This window comes from Bactrocera oleae, chromosome 5 (genome assembly GCF_042242935.1).
Source record: "Bactrocera oleae isolate idBacOlea1 chromosome 5, idBacOlea1, whole genome shotgun sequence".
Lineage (NCBI taxonomy): Eukaryota > Metazoa > Arthropoda > Insecta > Diptera > Tephritidae > Bactrocera > Bactrocera oleae.
The window spans coordinates 39,998,924-40,016,341 of record NC_091539.1 but is presented as its reverse complement, the minus strand read 5'-3'; the positions used below and the strand labels follow the sequence as shown (position 1 = coordinate 40,016,341).

The window sequence follows — 17,418 nt, the reverse complement described above, 5'->3', positions numbered from 1 at the left end:
ATATTTTATGAATTGCTTTAGGTTTTTTGGACTTATTCCAAGTTGATTTAATTGGAGTTCAATTGAACTATTTGAAATCGTACAGAAATTCCAGGTAAAACTGGTATGTTATGTATTTGTATTTCTTAATCTGGAGAAACTTCAGTATCCATACCACCAAATCGCAACGCCAAAGAAATATGTGCAATTATTACATTAAATAAAGTGTTTAATTGCCTTTTAGCATATAATCAAAAGAAGTAAATGCCTATGTACGAATATGTGTAAGAGAAACTTGGCAAAGTGTGTGGGTTATTGATGGTAGTACAAATTCACAGAACCACAACCTCTATCGGTGGGCCAGATGATTCAGTTGTGTTACGGGGAGGACGGTTTGGCTTGTGAATCCGTGGAGTTTCAAAATTTACCAATTGTCAAATTATCTAATAAAGCATTTGACAAGAGGTTCAAATTCGCTTGGTCCAATGAACGTTCGATGCGTAATCAAAGAGTTAAGCGAGACCGGCAATGCGTTGCCCGAACTGAGTGGGCCCCGAATTCGAATGGGACAAATTGTGTGGCGATCGTGAAGCGTTGTATGAGATGTTTCTGAGAATAACGACCGTCACTACTGTTTCAGTGTTTGGGGGGCTCGCTTTGCGCGAATTATGTAGTGGAGGAGTTCGAAACTAGTGGTTGCTCTGGTCGCGCAGAGTTTGGGTGAACATACTACACAGATAAGCATGGCTGCACAATGCTTAAATGAACTTATTAATTTACCTTGTGCATTTTTGAAATATTTTTAGATCACATTCAGCATCTAAAGAAAATCATGAATATGTGCTGTGTCCTTTGGAGCAGACCACCTTGCGAAAGGTAAGGGCCAACACTGCTGTTGTTGTTGTTGTTGTAACGGTTACCTAGTCCCCATTTGGGTGATAAATTCCAGATTCGTTGTCGTCGAGGTCATCTAACGGGAGGCCCAGGAAACGAGCTGTTTCGACGGGGTCGAAGGGTGTTAGATGAGTGGGGTTTGTTGGGCATGCAAAGAGGTGGTTAGTGTCATGCGGAGACTTATTGCACGCAGGACATGTGTTTAGTATGTCGGGGTCTATTCTGGATAAGTAGGAGTTTAACCTGCTACAGTATCCAGAACGAAGTTGCGCGACGGTCACTCTGGTTTCGCGAGGCAACTCGAGCTCTACGTCTGCTATGGGTGGTGGTTTGACTCGTATTACGCCATTCACTGATAGGGAGTCGGTGAAGGTGTTGATGGCTCCACTGTGAATGGCGGTCAGTGCCTGTCTGAAGTTCGTAGCGTCCGAAGTCCGGTAGACGTACTGCCTAATGTCGTCGACGTAATCAAGGAAAGACCTCTTGATGTTCCTAGGAGGCGGCTCCGCTACAAGCAGGTGACTACAGGGGTGGTTTCTACGAAAACACCCCAGCAGAAACTACTTGGAGAGGAGTTCGTTGTGTTCCTTAACCGGAAGCATACGGGCCTCACTATGTAGGTGTTCGATTTAAGACATCAAGAGAGATCCCGTGATAGTCCGGAGTGCAGTGTTCTGACAGGTCTGAAGCTTCTTCTTTTGCGTGTCACTGGATCCAGGCGACCATATTGGGGCTGCATAATTTAGGACCGGCCGGCCGATTGCCTTGTATGTTACCAACAACGTTTCTTTGTCTTTTCCCCAAGAGCGGCCGGCAAGCGATTTGAGGATTTTGTTGCGGCTCTGTACTTTGGCAGTTATCGCGGTCGTGTGAGGGTGAAAGAGAACAGACCAATGTGACGCCTAAAATTTTAGGGATATTTACTGTCGGAATTTTTGTGCCATCGACTGAAATGTTCAGGTTTTTTTTTTTTTTTTTTTGTTTAAGTAGGGGGAAGCATCGAAAGCCGAAGTGCGGAACTTTAATCCGCTAAACCTAACCTACTCCCAACTCAAGACTCTCCCACGGAACCACCTGATTAAATATTACTTCGTGGGAGTGATAAGACATTTATGTCTCCTCTATAGTACGGACTGACGAACGCCTAATCTGTTCCATATGTCTTAGTTTTGTCATGATTGAGGCTGCCGCTTCGCTGACAGCTTTCCAATTCTCACTGGACTGACACATAAGTGTCGTCAAGTTTTCCACCATTAAACTACCACCGAGTGAAGTTTTAAGTTTTTCCAAATATTAGTTGCCTGTTTTCAAAATAACTTGTAATAATGTTTACCAGATATTGAGGAGCGCGTATCTCATGCAGAGCTTTGATTATGTTTGCCCATTTTGCTGAGTTGAAGGCATTCTTCATATCCAGGGTGATCAGGGCGCAGTATTTTTTAGTCCCGCCTTTCCATCTTTTTCCACTTACTGCGCATTTCGCGGTGCCAACGACATTGTTTAGTGCGTCAATAGTGGACCTCTTTTTTATAAAGCCGTATTGTCTTTCTGATAATCCGCCGGCTTTCTGGATTGCTAACTCCAAGCGGTTTCTTACTATGCTTTCGTACACTTTGCCAATCGTGTCAAGCATGCACAGAGGTCGATATGATGAGGCTTCCTCCGGAGGCTGATTTGGTTTAGGTAGTAGAAACAATCGCTGAACTTTCCATGGGTCGGGGAATATTTCTTCTTTTAAGCATGCATTGTACATTTTTACGAACACATTTGGTTTTAAACTTATGGCTTCCTTTAAGGCTCTATTTGGTATGCCGTCTATACCAGGCGCCTTGCTGATTTTAATTTTTCCCGCTATGGCCAATACTTCTTCTTCACTAACTAGTAGCGGTGGCTCTACAACTTCGGTTCGTGGTATACCATAGGTAATCGGATGATGTTTAGGGAATAATGTTTCCACGATATTCTTCATAAAAGATGCGCTTTTGGGTTTTTGTGTCTTATTCTTGAATTTTGACATGCATATTTTGTACGCCGTACCCCAAGGGTCGACGTTTGCTTCCTCACAGATATTTTCAAAACTGTTCCTTTTGCTGCGGGCAATGGACGACTTTAGATGCTTCTTTTGCCTTTTAAAAATTTCCCTGACGGCGTTTGAATTTCCCCCGCCTTGATTACGCTGTAGACGGCGTCTTGCTGCATTACAGAGCTTTCTGAGCGTTGCTATTTCTTCATTCCACCAATAGACGGACTTTCGTTTGTTGTGGTGTACTGTTCTGCGCATAGTTGCATCGCATGCTGTGACCAGTTCTTTCCGCACTGCAGACACCAAGTCGGTGGCGTCCTCGCCTGGTGTATTTGCAGAGCTCCAGACTATCTCAAAAAGATCGGCATCAAACTCCTTTTGTTCCCAGCTTCGTTTTAGGCAGGTGCCCTTGCTGCGGAGTTCCGTCTCTCCGGAAAACGAAACATCAGCAATAATAGCCATGTGGTCACTATTTGTGAATATATCCGACACCGTCCACTTAATGTGCCTGCTTAGAGCATCGTTTGCAAACATGAGATCGATTATGGAGCCTTTGTTTCCTTTTTGAAAGGTATTTTGAATGAATTTTTGAATATGTTCAGGTCCAGTCTGTACTCCTTCGTCCAATTTGTGAATATAGTCGCCTTGGATTTAGAGGGGGAGAGTGTTAGGCTCCTTGCAGAGAAGAAGCGAGAAAGATCGGTGAGGTAGCTGTTTACTTTTGAACACATGCCATCGATTCCATTTCCCGACGTCAATATCGTACAGTCATCAGCGTACGAGGTCACTGAAATTCCCCCTGGTGGCTGGGGAAGTTTCGAAATATAGAAATTAAACAGTAGTGGGGAGAGGAAAAGTTTGGAGTTTTGACCTCGGAACAGTACGATGCCGACCGCTCAGGTAGTTCATAGTCCACCGCTTCAGCCCTGGAGGGAGCGTTGATTGTTCTAGGTCCTCAAGTAGCGTTGTGTGATTGACTGTATCAAAAGTTTGACAAGTCCAACGCTACGAGGATCGTCCTCTCGCAGGGTGGCTTCTGGTTCAGTCCATGAACTATCTGGGCGTTTATGACGCTAAGTGCTGTGGGGGTACTGTGCACTTTTCGGAAGCCATGCTGATGATCTGCTAGGCTCAGGTGGGGTGGTGAGTGAATGACGGGAGTAACAAGGTCTCAAGTGTCTTCACTACTGGGGAAAGGAGAGTTATCGGGCGATAAGACTCCCCTTTGTTGGCAGTCTTTTGGCATTTTGCGCAGCCGTCGGGTAACACATCGTTTGGCCTTGTCGTTCGAAGGGTGCAGTGTAAACTGCCGGCTAAAATAGCGCACTTCTTCGGGTCCGAGGAGGCATGGCCATCGAATTGAATTTCAACTCGGTCGTCATGTCTCCTCGGATTAGACAAGGCCTTGACAGTATTCCAAAGCTTACCTACACCGGTGGAGAGATTCAGGACTTCAGGTGCTCCACCCATTTTGTCCGCTTATGTTGGTTTACCATTTGCCGAATCTCCAAATTGAGATCCCTTATTCGGGGATCACAGAGAACGGCATGGCGTAAGGTGTCGCGCTCGTTTGCTAGTACAGCTGCTTCGGCTGGGAAATTTGGGCGGAGTCCCGCGATTCTATCAGCTGGTATGAAGCGAGCGGTAGCAGCAGCGATCACCTTGCGGAATTGACGCTCGCCAACGATGACGTCCGTAGGAATGGGTAGTGCGTTGAAGGTGCTCTCAGTAAATTCTGTGAAGCCGACCCAGTTAGCTTTGTTAAAGTTAACATAAGTGTGGTTGTCCACAGAAATAAAGTCAGGAGGTTTCTCGATCGAGATAATTATGGGCAGATGGTCTGATGCGAGAGTTAGCATAGGTCGCCAGGTTATGCTATTTATCAGACCACCGCTAGCGATGGTAATATCGGGCGAGCTATTACAGGTGCCCATAATTCTGGTGGGGGCTTCGTCATTCATTGTGCAGAATGTCGAATCGTCAATCTGTTCCGCCAGCTCCATCCCTCTACGATCATTTGACAGGCAGGAATGCCAAAGATCGTGATGCGCGTTAAAGTCGCCTAGCACCAAACGGTTTTCACCACAAAGTAGCGCATCTATGTTCGGGTGATATCCTGTTGGGCAACATGTAACTGGGGGGATGTATATACTAAATATTTCGAGCTCGACATCGCCTGACCGGACAGCTATACCCTGACATTCTAGGGTAGTGTCCCTGCGGTCGATGTCAACATCGATTAGACGATATTGCACGGTGTTGTGCAATATGAAGGCTAGGCCTCCACCTCCATTATCTCGCTCGCGATCCTTACGTAAAACGTTGAAACCTGCACAACTCAGAAGATCTGAGCGGCTGTTTAGCTTGGTTTCTTAGACCGCAGCTATCGTTACGCGCTCCCCGCTCATGAATGCAATTATCTCCTCGATCTTACTCTGGAGTCCGTTGCAGTTGAATTGTAGGAGTCGCGTTTGTCGCGGGTGTCCAGTCGTGATCCTAGGGGTGAGTGGGGTGCGTGTTGGTGGTGGTTGTTGCAGCTGTACTATCCGCATGGGCGGTTGTCGCACTGTGGTGTTGATTGGCGACGCCACTGTATGTGATTTCGGGGGCAGACTCCTACAGCATGGGGCAACATACGACGCACTCCACTCTCGTGTGGTGCGCAGACCGGAACACGACAGAAAGTGACACCAGCCAGTACAAGAATTGCACTTGACTGATGTGACATTCCGGCGTATTACGGTCTGACACACGGAACAGACTGTGCGAGGAACCAGGAGTTGCTGGGTGGTTCTCGCACGAGGATTGGAGCTGGATGAAGGTTGGGGGGGGGGAGGTTGGTCAGACTGGGAGTCATGCTGTCTGTGTGAGCTCCTTAGGGCCGTGGAGGTCCTATCTTGGCTACTCGACTGGAGCGACTGCGCAGTGCGCGAACATGGTGCAGGTTGCACAGCCGTTGAGGCAGATGTCGCATTATTGCGTTGACAGCATGGGCCACTTAACTCGTGGTCCACTCCCTATGTGTATTAAGTCCTGAACAGGTCTTAAGATGGCTCCATCCATTGCATGTATTGCACCTAACCGAGGTGGAGTTTGGATGGAGCCTTTTAGCGCAAACGCAGCAGTAGAATTCCTCGGGGCCCGGGTTGGACTCGATGCCAGCACAGGTCAGGAGGATACGGAGCAACCCTGCTGCTAGGCGTTGCTCCAATGACGACAAACTAAATCTAAAACTTACCTTTCCAAACAGGGTTAGATCGCCGAAATAACAGCCCTTGGCCGGATAAAATCCGGGTCAATTGCGGTATCGCAGAACCGGCTGTTGTGGGAATTGCCAACACTGCTATTTGTACGCAGAGGATTGTTATCTCAGAGGATCAAGTATTTGAAAATGTCTATTATGAAATGCCCGATTGGTTGCTGCGTTTCGAATGAAAATATTCCAAGTGCTGGACATAGCGGCTATGCGTACATCGGTTGAGAAAGACTGCGGTTGAGAAAGACTGCGAAGCATACCATGCTGCTTATGACATCAGAGGGGTATGGAAAAGGGAAGTTAATCTCGTCTCAACAAATGAGGGCCTTAGAGGATAACACGCCACTGGCCCTTCTTCCAAGAGACGGCGTAACGAAGAGAGTAAACTTTACGAAAAAGTTTAAAGTTACTCTCGGCAGCAAGGCGGGCTGGAGCGATTGCACACTCGACCAATTGCTGAGAGGCAGCACTATTCAGTGGTACACTCCGAAGGAATAGGAGCTGGCATTGCGGGACCGCATACCAAGCTTTCCATTCCCATGGGTTGTTTACCGAGCATTTTTCAGCCAGAAGTATTTGCCATAAGTCAGTGTGCAGTAATAAATCTCCAACGCAACTACCTTAATAAGAGTATTGCAATACTCAGCGCTAGCCAAGCGGCGCTAAAAGCGATATCGGCCTTCGAGATTCGATCGCTATTAGTGGAGAAGTGCATAACAAGGCTTAACTGTCTATCAGCTTGCAACCGGGTACACCTGATCTGGGTGCCGGGGTATAAAGGGGTAGCCGGTAACGAGCTGGCAGATGAACTCGCCCGCTCTGCTGCTGCTTCCAGAATGATGGGGCCAGAACCATGCATTGCGGCGGGGCCCCATACAATAAAGGAGCTGCTCCGTACGAAGGAGAGAGTGAGCAGAGACAGTCACTGGCAACAGGCAGCAGGGATGCGTCATGCTAAACTGCTACTGGAAGGGTTCAACCTAGCCAGGCTCAGAACAATGATAAACCTCCCCAAAGACAAACTCCGACTCCTTGTCGCGCTCTACACTGGGCACTGTAGGCTCAAGAAACACCTGTCAAACATGAGCTTAGCTTCTTGGGGCAACTGCCGATTCTGCGACATAGGACCGGAAACACCAGAACATCTGATTATAGACGCAGGCTCAAGGCCCTCGGTTCCATTTATGTGAACAGGGATCACATTGCCTTAATAGCACCCAGCAAGTTGTTGGAGTTTTTCAGGGTGCTGGCACTTTGGGAATGCATGTGATGGAGGAGAGGGCACAATAGACCCTAGGTCGCAGTGCAAACCTCATATTCATATTTTATTCTATCGGTTGAGAAGGAAATGAATGCTGTGCTGAAGTTCTACGGCTTGTACATAAACTATCGTGCTTTGGCCTTGTGTGTGGTAATGACAGCTTACTGAATACAAGTAATTAAATGGTATAATTAATCTAGATGTTATATGTATGTATATAATTGATGCCATATATCGGCATTATAATAATATATGTATAAGTATTAATAATTTAATTGTAACTGGCCAATTTCTTTGTTGAATAAAATTGAAAGTGGGAGGTATTTTCATATTAATCTAAAATCTTTTGTTTGGTTACCTTTACATAGGCTTACTTTAATTTTTAATCATTTGTTTGGTTACTAAACAATGTAAAAATTTAGTAAAATTTTTGACGTTTCTTAACGTGTAGCCAAGGTAACCACCGTAGATAACATATGGTATCTATGTTAAGTACCATGTTAAATATTGTAGCCCTCAACTTTTTATATAAATTGTGTACAAACTTGCATGCATTTATTTTTAAAATATAATGTAGATACTTTATTTTAACAAATACAAAAGAAAATAATTGTTATTTCTTTTATATTCATTTTAGATATCTACACATTGCGATGGAAAGTTCTCAAGCTGATCTTCAATATTGCAATTTTAGTTTTTATATTACAAAATTTATTTCCTATTAGTATTAAGTACTAAATTATATATTATTTAATTAGGGTACATGTATGTACATATGTACCTAATGTGCAAATATTAACAATTAGTAAATTAATGTTACTATTATTGTAAACTATAAAGTTTAACAATCAATATTTACTATCTATAAAATATATATAAGGTTTTTAACAAAAACAATGATAATGTGGTAAATAAAAAAATTTAAAGAAGGAAATTTCAGTTTGTATACACTATGTATAAATGCTTATATTTGAAATCTAATTTAAAATAATTACTTAAATATTTAAAAAATTATTGTAAGGAAGAAAATTTAGTTTGTAATGTATACAGTACATACCAGTACATGTATATATACATATATGCTTAAAACTAAATTATTTGCTAAAAGTTTGTAAAAATGTAAAGAATTATGAATCCTGTTAATTTAAAAAAAAAATTAAATAAGAGTTTAATAAGAAATAAATGTTAAGAATGAAATTAATAACACAGCAAACACGTACTTATGTTTTTTTATGTGTACATATTTTTGGGAATTGTTGTGTGTATATTGGTGTTGATAATTTTCATCACTCCGTTAATTTTTTTATCATTGGTTTTCAAATAATAAATACAGTCATTTATATAAAAAAAAAAAGAAGGTAAATGTATAACTTAGGTCCCCCAACTAAGGAGGCCTCAAAAATTAAAATTTTGTTTTTAAATCGTCTTATTTTTACGCGTAGATTACAAATCCGTGAGCGGAAAGTGAATTATTTCAATAATTTATGTATATTTTTCAAAATTTATTTAACACACTGCACATATCACATATTCAAGTCACTTAGTGGTTGTTGTTGTAGCGGCAAAAATTCTGTAGAATTCAGATAAATTAGCTGTAATTACCAGTTCAGCGTGTTAAACATTTTCTTATGAAAAAAATATACTGAAGAAATGTGACAGTCGCAATTTCTTTTGCGCCGCGATTTGATGTTATGGACGAATATCGGAGATCGTCGAACTTCTTTCCGAACTGGCGGCCTTCGGCGGCACTTCAAAAAAATAACCCTGGTCGGTCCAAAACCGGGGTGTTTTCATCACGATGCAGAGTATGTGTAATTATTAATATCACAATAAAAGTGCACTAACATTGATATTATAATATAAAGTTTCAGAAACGTTTATGAAGAAGAGGAGTAAATACCCCAAAAAACTTGAACAATATGTGATTTTTCAAAGAAAAAAAATAAAACAATTAATTTAAATGTATCACAATTTTTTATTTTTAATGCATATTTAAAAAAAAAATAAAAAAAAACGACTTTTTTGGTTAATTTTTTTTTTGAAAAAATTTAAAAAAAATAGAAATATTGAATAAATTCACTTTCCGCCCACGGATTTGTAATCTACGCGTAAAAATAAGACGATTAAAAAAAAATTTAATTTTTGAGGCCCCCTTAGTTGAGGGACCTAAACTATACATTTACCAAAAAATTTTTTGAATACGTGGTTGAACACATACAATAAAAAGCTTAGTAAATAATGGACACTATTGTGAACTTATAAATTTTTCGCAAGTTGTGAATAACATTAGAATGTTATCCACTTTGTACTCTGTGACACACTAAAAATTAGTTTATAATAAAAAGTATTATAAATGTATAGAAATTAACATTAAAGTTAGGGGATATCTAAGTTATTTGAGAGTAGTAAAATAGTTTAGTTGAAATGGATGTGTCGGCATTGCATGCACCTGTGGACTTTAATAAGGCAAGTAAATAGATCGTTGCAAGCGGTAACTTTTTTACTTAAATATTTGTACTTAATTATTTGTAGTCTTTGGAGGAAATGTCCCCGGAGGAGAGAATGCGTGCCGAACATCAATTGATGCATGAAAAGCACAAAGGGCATGAGGCTATGCATTCAGAGATGGTGCTTATTCTTTTCATTACTCTAATTGTGGCACAGGTTATTTTGGTGGAATGGAAAAAACGTCATTACAAATCCTACTCGGTATTTTATATATTTGCTATATACTTAAGTAAACATATGAAAAATATCCGTCATTTCATTATAGGCCATTACACTGCTTGCCATGTGGATTATACCGTTAGTGATATCGATCTGTTACAATTTCATACGATTTGTTATCATTTGGACATTGTTTTCACTGTTAACAGCATTTGTTATCAAGAAAGCAGTTAGCAAACCAATACAGCGCACAACTCCAAGGTAACAGAATTTTGATCCTTGGAAGTTTGACACTTAATACATTATTTTCAATATTTGCAGATTAGTGTACAAATGGTTTTTACTAATTTATCAGATTAGTTATTTTTTGGGTATTGGAGGCTATATTGTGATGATGGCTACATTTGTAGGCTTCAATTTTATATTTAATCAAGGTCCTAATGTTTGGATGGACGCCGGGTTGATGCTTGTATTTTACGGTCTCTATATTGGTGTATTAGGTCGCGACATATCGGAAATTTGTTCTGAGAAAATGGCGGTACACATAGGGGTAAGCACGTGAATTTTTAATTATTATTAATAATTTATGTGTATAGAATAACAATAATTTGTATCTTTAGTATTACACACCGCAAGGCATACCGACTCGCCATCTGGACAACAACGTCTGCGCAATTTGCGGGAACCAACTGTTGGTTGGCGTGAAGGAAGAGGGTATATTTGAAAATACATATAAGTTGTCCTGCAATCACATATTTCACGAATTCTGTATTCGTGGCTGGTGCATTGTGGGTAAAAAACAGACGTGTCCTTACTGTAAGGAAAAGGTTGATCTGAAAAAGATGTTTTGCAATCCGTAAGTCAAATTGAGGAGAAAGATAGTTTATTGATGTTAATTTGTAATTTAATTACAGTTGGGAAAGACCGCATGTACTTTATGGACGTTTATTAGATTGGATTAGATGGCTGGTGGCTTGGCAACCACTTATTTTCTTCATTGTACAAGGCATTAATTGGGCATTGGGCTTAGAATAAAATTCTCCTAGTCAAAATAAATCACAGCAAAATAAATTAATTAATACCACAACAAAAACTCGTTAGTGTATTGTAGTAATGGAGTATTAGCATGTAGTTCAGTTAGGGTCATATCGTCATATACTAGACTGGAACGCTACGGTACACGTATAAAAACTGAACTGCCTAGAAAAAAATTAATTTTTTTAGGGAAATACTTCAGTGGATTATTAAGTAAAATATACTTCATTTAGTATTAATATGTACGTAAAAAACTTATTTATTCTTTATTTACATTGTACAATATTATATTGTCACCTTAATTACTTAAAGATAATTCTGCAGTGCAGCATATAAGGCTTCAAATAATTTATTACAATACAATCTTTATATATTTAAGTATGTATGTATGTATGTTTAGTAAATAATAAATATTGAAATTTCTTACGGCATTATTACATACATATGTATATTGAAGAGCATTTTTGCCGATACTCGCACTTTAATACATCCGCATAAACCGTAAAAAATAAGTGCTAAATTAATCACGCTGCCTGAACGGGTTTATCAGTTGCTACTCGCTACTCTTGACCGTCATTTGTAATGATTTTTCTCGTTTTTTTCTTTAAAAAACATTATAATTTTCCAGTTGATAGCATGCATATAAGACAAAATAGATGTAATATTGTTAGCAGTCGAATAATGCATAATATTCAATGTGAAATAAATCAAAAATATTTTTTCGTACTTATGTATTGTATGTTTTGCAAACGTATTGAACTTTGTAAGAACGTTTTACTATTCCGATCACTTGAGAAACGCAAGTATGCTTGCAACAACACCGGCGACGCCTATAAAACACTTAATATGAGTACACTAAGGTTCCACAAAAGAAACTAATAACCAGAAGCACCGATCATGCTACGAATTTGTTCAAACGACAGCCAGAAAGTTAGTGACCACGGTGCCATACGTATCCAACAAGGCAAGAAACCTTTATAAAGTGCAGCGAAACCTTCCTTATTCACTGTCTGACGCAGACAATCGATGGAGCCTTTATACAGAAGACCCCTAAAAATTACGCATATACGTATGTATATAAATGGTGGTAAGAGTAATTGAGGCTCATTTTGATTTCCATTTTAAACGACTCTTACCTGCCCTTATCATTTGTCGGCTGATTCATTATACGTGTCTTCACCACGTCTGCCGGCGTTCCCATAATGGCAGCTACAAACCCAGCACATATGGAGGAAAGTACATGCACAGTATGGCAGTCGGGCATATTCAATTTTATCATAATCATACGCTTGATGGTGTCGTATGTTGTTAGATCGCCAAGATTGACAAGTGCAGCACGCTGTACATTCGGAACGCTGCCTTTCCAAAGACCCGCTATACCGCCACGGCGAACAATTTCTTTAAAAGCATGTGCGGCGCCATGGACACGTGCTGCTTCGCCCATTAAACGACGTTTGCCTTCCATTTGAATTTGTACCTTAACTAAGTCGGCTGGTGAAGCCAACCATTGTGCAACTGCCCCTGCTGAAACACCACAAAGCGCCGATTTCCACAGTGGCAATGTAATTATACCGTTCTCATCGGTACCCAATTTACGGCGCAGAAAGTCATAGCTGCATATGCGCACCCCGCTGTAGAATACAAAATGTTAAAAGAGGTTAGTTTTTTAAATTTCACCGAATAAAATTACATTATATTTACCTGTAAACGACATGGCGATAAAGTGCTGGTGTGACACCTTGCCACAACTTCATTGTACCCTCTTCCCGGACAATGCCAAAAGCTGTCGCTAACATGCCACGATACTGATTCGCCCAATGACATCACCATAAAATCAGGGAGAGAGAAGGAAAGTGAGAGGAGTAGAATGAATGCACTACGCCCCAGTCGACAATTAGAGTTAACGAACAGACTAATGGATAAAACATTTGCTTACTTATGGTCTTGGATGAATAATGGAAAAAGGGTATACGATGTTATGGTTATGATGCAGTGTCCGAATTATTAGGATGCAGGATTTATTGAAACTAAATTACGAACACTTCGCTGAAGATATACATATGCAACTTTAAATTTCTATACTGATGTAATTATAAAACATATTGTATGTATGTATGTATAAACAATAATCTTTACTGAGGAGACTTTAAGAGGGTACTTATGCAAATGTGTGCAAGATTAATTGTAAAATAAAAAAATACTTCACACTTGAGATAATAAGACATGTATGGATGCATGTTGTTAAACAACTAAAATATTTTGTTACATTTTTATAGTCACCTTTGGTTTAACGCCTAGGTCGGTTTTTAAGGTGCTACTAGCTGCTTCGCCTTGTATTTGTAAACGAGTTTTGGTGAGATCCAGTGGATACGTAGTTAATTCTGCTACGGAAGCAGCTACAACGGACACTACATAAGTACAAGCAAATGAATCTGCATAATCATACTTGACGGGACGTAACTGATTTCTTGTTGCAGGCCCTGTTGGTGGCGTCGGTGGAGGCGACGGCGGTTCGCCTGCCGAATTACTTTGTGTTTGACTTTGCATTATAAGGCTTTTGCTTTTACTTTTTTAAGTCTTGATTTCTGTAGGGAAAAAGTAATACATTTAAAAACATTTATAATATGATCAATATGCCGTTACACATTTTTTTCTAATAATTTGATGAAAAATTGTGATGGTGACGATTCCCAATTTTGAATTATTTTATAATGCAAATATCTCTTAAAAATAAATTATTTTAATATGTACATTCATGTAAGCATTTGTCTAACAGAAATTCATAAAATAGTCACCAAAGATGTAATATGTTGTGGAAGCATAAGTCTAACTTCATAGCAAAAAAATTTAAATAATTTATTTGAGAAGTTCATAGTGCACTGCATTTTTAAATAAAAATATTAAATGTACTTATAATAAAATGATAAAAAAAAATGATTTGAGAAGTTCAAAGTACACTGCTTTTCATATATAAATATTAAGGTCATAGATATTTATCTATTTTCTTTTCCACAGCAATAATATGCCTTTCACAATCAATTTGAACAGGCCCCTTTAATCCTATTTAAAATTGTTTTCTTCTTATCATAGTTTGTTTGTTCTGCTTCACGGTTTAAATATAGCAAATCATATACAAAAAGGGTATAATAAATTGGCATTGATTGTGTGATATTTTGCATGTGACCCGATCTGATCAAATATTTTGATTACGATTACGTCTAATGGTGTGCACATACCATTAATAACTGTGAACATACAAATGGTATTTTTTAGTTTTTAGTATCCAAGTAAAGACTAAATCTTTATCGTTATCATTGCTGGCAGACAAGTATGCTAATTAATAATGCACTTTTTCTAATTACATTTAGCAACTTTCACTTACAATTTAACACAATCCCACTTTACATAATGAATCCCCTATAGCAATCGAATCACAATCAAACACTTTAACTGAGTAGTCCCACTTTATTGCTGACACTCGAATACCTTTCCACAGTGTTATGGGCACGGTTAAGTAATTTGATAATAATTTCGATTCTTATCAATTTTTAACTAACCTCTGTCAGGAAAGCAAAAAAAAAAGTTATAAAACAAAACTAAAAACAAGAATATTCGTCGCTATTCATGGCACAATACAATATGCCGATTCCAACAAACACTTGAAAACTACTTTTTTAGACAAAACGTCAAAGAAAATGTAAATAAAGCCGCAATCCCAAAATAACTGCATACCAATTGACAAGTTATCCGTCACAACGCAACGCTTCAAATCAAACGTTAGGAATTAAAATGACTTTTGAGTTGAATTCAACAAACACATTTTTTAACTAGGTCTAGTATGTGTCAATTTTTTATTTTTCATTTTAAAACGTTAAATTACGTAGGATTGATTGTGTAATATAATAAGAACGCTAATTATTTATTGCATCTATATTTTAAAATGTACTTGCACTTTTAACAGTCGTGAAGGGTGGGTTTTCGATAATCCCTACAACAAATCCGTCTACGTAAACGCAATGGACCAGGCCTAGCTTAGCGAACTCGGCATCAATTTCTTACATCTCTTCGTGAATAGTTTATGCCGCTAAAACAATATCAAATTTTAGTTTCAAATCAAATACTTTTTCTTAGCTCCATGAACTTCACTTTTTATTATATTTCAAACTAAATAAGCATACTTATACCTATTGAGCGTGTAAAATAATTTGTTTGCATTTACTTATGTAGGTACTCGTACAATTGCATATACACAAGCAAAAAAAAAAACATATTTTACATATATATACAGACGTAAATAGATGAACGCCAATATATGTATAAAATATACCTATTTGTTAATATGTATGTTTAAAGGGTACAATATTGTTCTTACTCTTCTATGGTATAATAAAATTGTTAAACCATTTCTAAATTTATTAGTACCAATGCATTTTTTTTTAGATTTTTTGAAACACAAATAGTAAAAGAAATGTAAGTATACGCATTTATATGTATGCATATGCATGCGAATTAGGAAAAAAGAAAAAATTAACGATCATTACAAAGAATTTCGTTTAAAAATGTAAAACAAACAAATTGTATAGATATTATTTAAATAAACACTCTCCCGCACGCTGCATTCGCTCAATATATTTTTTTTCATTCCATATTTACTGATATCACAACATTCACTTGTGGACAACTTTCGCTATTGGACGCATCTGTCGACATCAATAACTGTGACATGCGGTCACTGAGTTCAGCCTGTGAATCTGCCATGCCTGGCGGAACCATCCAAATGGGTTCTATATATAAAATAAGAACATAAAGATTACAATTTACAAATATTGTATCTATACAATATAAAGTAGTTGTACACTTATATACATAAATTAGGTCACTTTGATTACCTCCTACATTCCAACCATTAGGTGTGCATAATCTCCACATAATCGCCGGTTGAGTTGGAGGAATATCAGCTAAAATATCACAAGTTTCTCCTGGCTTTAAAGCAGGCACTTCAATGCGCCGCTTTTGACTAGGTGCTGTTAAGTAGCATCCGTTTGGCCAGTCGATGGTACCATCGTTTTGTAGTCTAAACGCCTGTTGATGTTCACTTGGTCGTGATTGGTTAAGAATTTTCATCGAAGGCAGCGTTTGAAAAGTATGAATATCCAAATAGCAACCGACAGCTGTTTGTAAATTCCTTCAAAATAGCAAAACATATGAGACCAATGATTTTGTTTGAATTTATTTCTTTTATAATTCTTACCAATTACTCATTTCCAAATAAAATTTTGCCGCATCTTGATCTACTTGATTATTCATGAGGCTTTGGAATTGTCTAACCAAATCCTCATGATCAGTTGTACCTAAACAGCTAAATTGTTGGAGTAGTAATGAGTCAATATCGACTTCATTACCTAAACGTTGCTGTTGCTGTAATAAGTAATGTTGTTGCTCTAAGCCTTGCGGTTGTTGTTGCAGTTGGGGTATTAGAGGTGATTTCATTTGCGGTGGTGGCGGTAAAGGAATGGCTTGGCCAGAAGACAAGAAAGGAGGCGAGGATGATGGATTTATCGTTGTGGATTCAAATCCATTTGTAGCTGGTGCAGCAAATGGCACCGGCATGGGCGTGGCTGCGGGATTGATCATTTGTGCTTGAAAAGTAGGTTCACATTGCATTTGCAACTGATGTTGATGTTGCTGTTGTAGATTATCAGATTGTTGCGGTTGTTGCTGTTGATGATCAAAGCTGTCGCTTATATCCATCTTGTTGACGTTCTATTGTCGAGCTGTAAAAAGGTTAAATAATAATCTTATCTAATTACTTAATGACATTTTATATTGAAGTATGTTTATTGTGATTCGTAACTGACGAAATAGCATAACGATATAGCAACTGATCAACCTACATATAACACCTTTGTCCTCTGTCCATCTCTTTGTCTGTCTATTACCTACCTTAAATGTATATATTGATACGTATATTGAGTGTTGTTTATTACCTCCTGAACTTTAGGATTCTGGTCATAAAACAATGTTCTAATTAGACTTTCAAAAGACCAATACTCACTTTGTCAACGTAAGTTTTCGTTTATCACCGATAATTTTGTTAAATAATACAAAAAATTTTCAAAGTAAATCTCGGAATTCTACTACAGATGCTGATAAACGCAATTAGTGCAACAACAAAGTAAACATAAAGAAGAGGAGACAAGAATCACTCCAATGTCAAATCCCCAAATGCACACATATACAGAGTTGCATTTTCTATTCCAATATAAAAATAATGTGTTAAATCATTAGGATTTTGTTTTTAGA

The 17,418-nt window shown here is 38.6% G+C and overlaps 3 protein-coding genes and 1 long non-coding RNA gene across 7 annotated transcripts; 2 read left to right on the top strand and 2 right to left on the bottom strand.

Annotated features, from left to right (window-relative positions):
• The first annotated feature begins 9,691 nt into the window (after positions 1-9,691).
• Positions 9,692-11,841, top strand: LOC106619781 (E3 ubiquitin ligase Rnf121). The gene is made up of 6 exons (XM_014238038.3): positions 9,692-9,879; positions 9,946-10,122; positions 10,187-10,341; positions 10,402-10,630; positions 10,701-10,936; positions 10,995-11,841. Exons 1-6 carry the CDS (start codon positions 9,838-9,840, stop codon positions 11,113-11,115), a joined length of 960 nt encoding a protein of 319 aa, XP_014093513.1. The 5' UTR covers positions 9,692-9,837; the 3' UTR covers positions 11,116-11,841.
• A 1-nt stretch (position 11,842) lies between these two features.
• Ucp4A (Uncoupling protein 4A) lies at positions 11,843-14,786 on the bottom strand. Of its 3 annotated transcripts, none has more exons than XM_014238035.3 (6): positions 14,673-14,786; positions 13,396-13,700; positions 12,817-12,920; positions 12,252-12,746; positions 12,008-12,165; positions 11,843-11,945 (listed from the first exon to the last, which is right to left on the bottom strand). In XM_014238035.3, exons 2-6 carry the CDS (start codon positions 13,660-13,662, stop codon positions 11,902-11,904), a joined length of 1,068 nt encoding a protein of 355 aa, XP_014093510.3. In that variant the 5' UTR covers positions 13,663-13,700; positions 14,673-14,786; the 3' UTR covers positions 11,843-11,901. The 3 variants fall into 3 exon arrangements, with proteins under 3 accessions (XP_014093510.3, XP_014093509.3, XP_014093511.3); XM_014238034.3 differs by having other exon boundaries at positions 14,498-14,687; XM_014238036.3 differs by having other exon boundaries at positions 11,843-12,165; positions 14,498-14,682.
• LOC138857237 (uncharacterized) lies at positions 14,783-15,690 on the top strand. The gene is made up of 2 exons (XR_011396306.1): positions 14,783-14,951; positions 15,077-15,690. It is a non-coding gene; the product is annotated as an uncharacterized lncRNA (long non-coding RNA).
• On the bottom strand, positions 15,237-17,321 carry LOC106619771 (uncharacterized). 2 transcript variants are annotated; one of them, XM_014238018.3, is made up of 4 exons: positions 17,171-17,321; positions 16,367-16,889; positions 16,005-16,300; positions 15,237-15,899 (listed from the first exon to the last, which is right to left on the bottom strand). In XM_014238018.3, the coding sequence occupies exons 2-4, from the start codon at positions 16,864-16,866 to the stop codon at positions 15,754-15,756; spliced, it is 942 nt and encodes a 313-aa protein (XP_014093493.2). In that variant the 5' UTR covers positions 16,867-16,889; positions 17,171-17,321; the 3' UTR covers positions 15,237-15,753. The 2 variants fall into 2 exon arrangements, with proteins under 2 accessions (XP_014093493.2, XP_069965466.1); XM_070109365.1 differs by lacking the exon at positions 17,171-17,321 and having other exon boundaries at positions 16,367-16,912.
• Between the last annotated feature and the right edge of the window lie 97 nt (positions 17,322-17,418).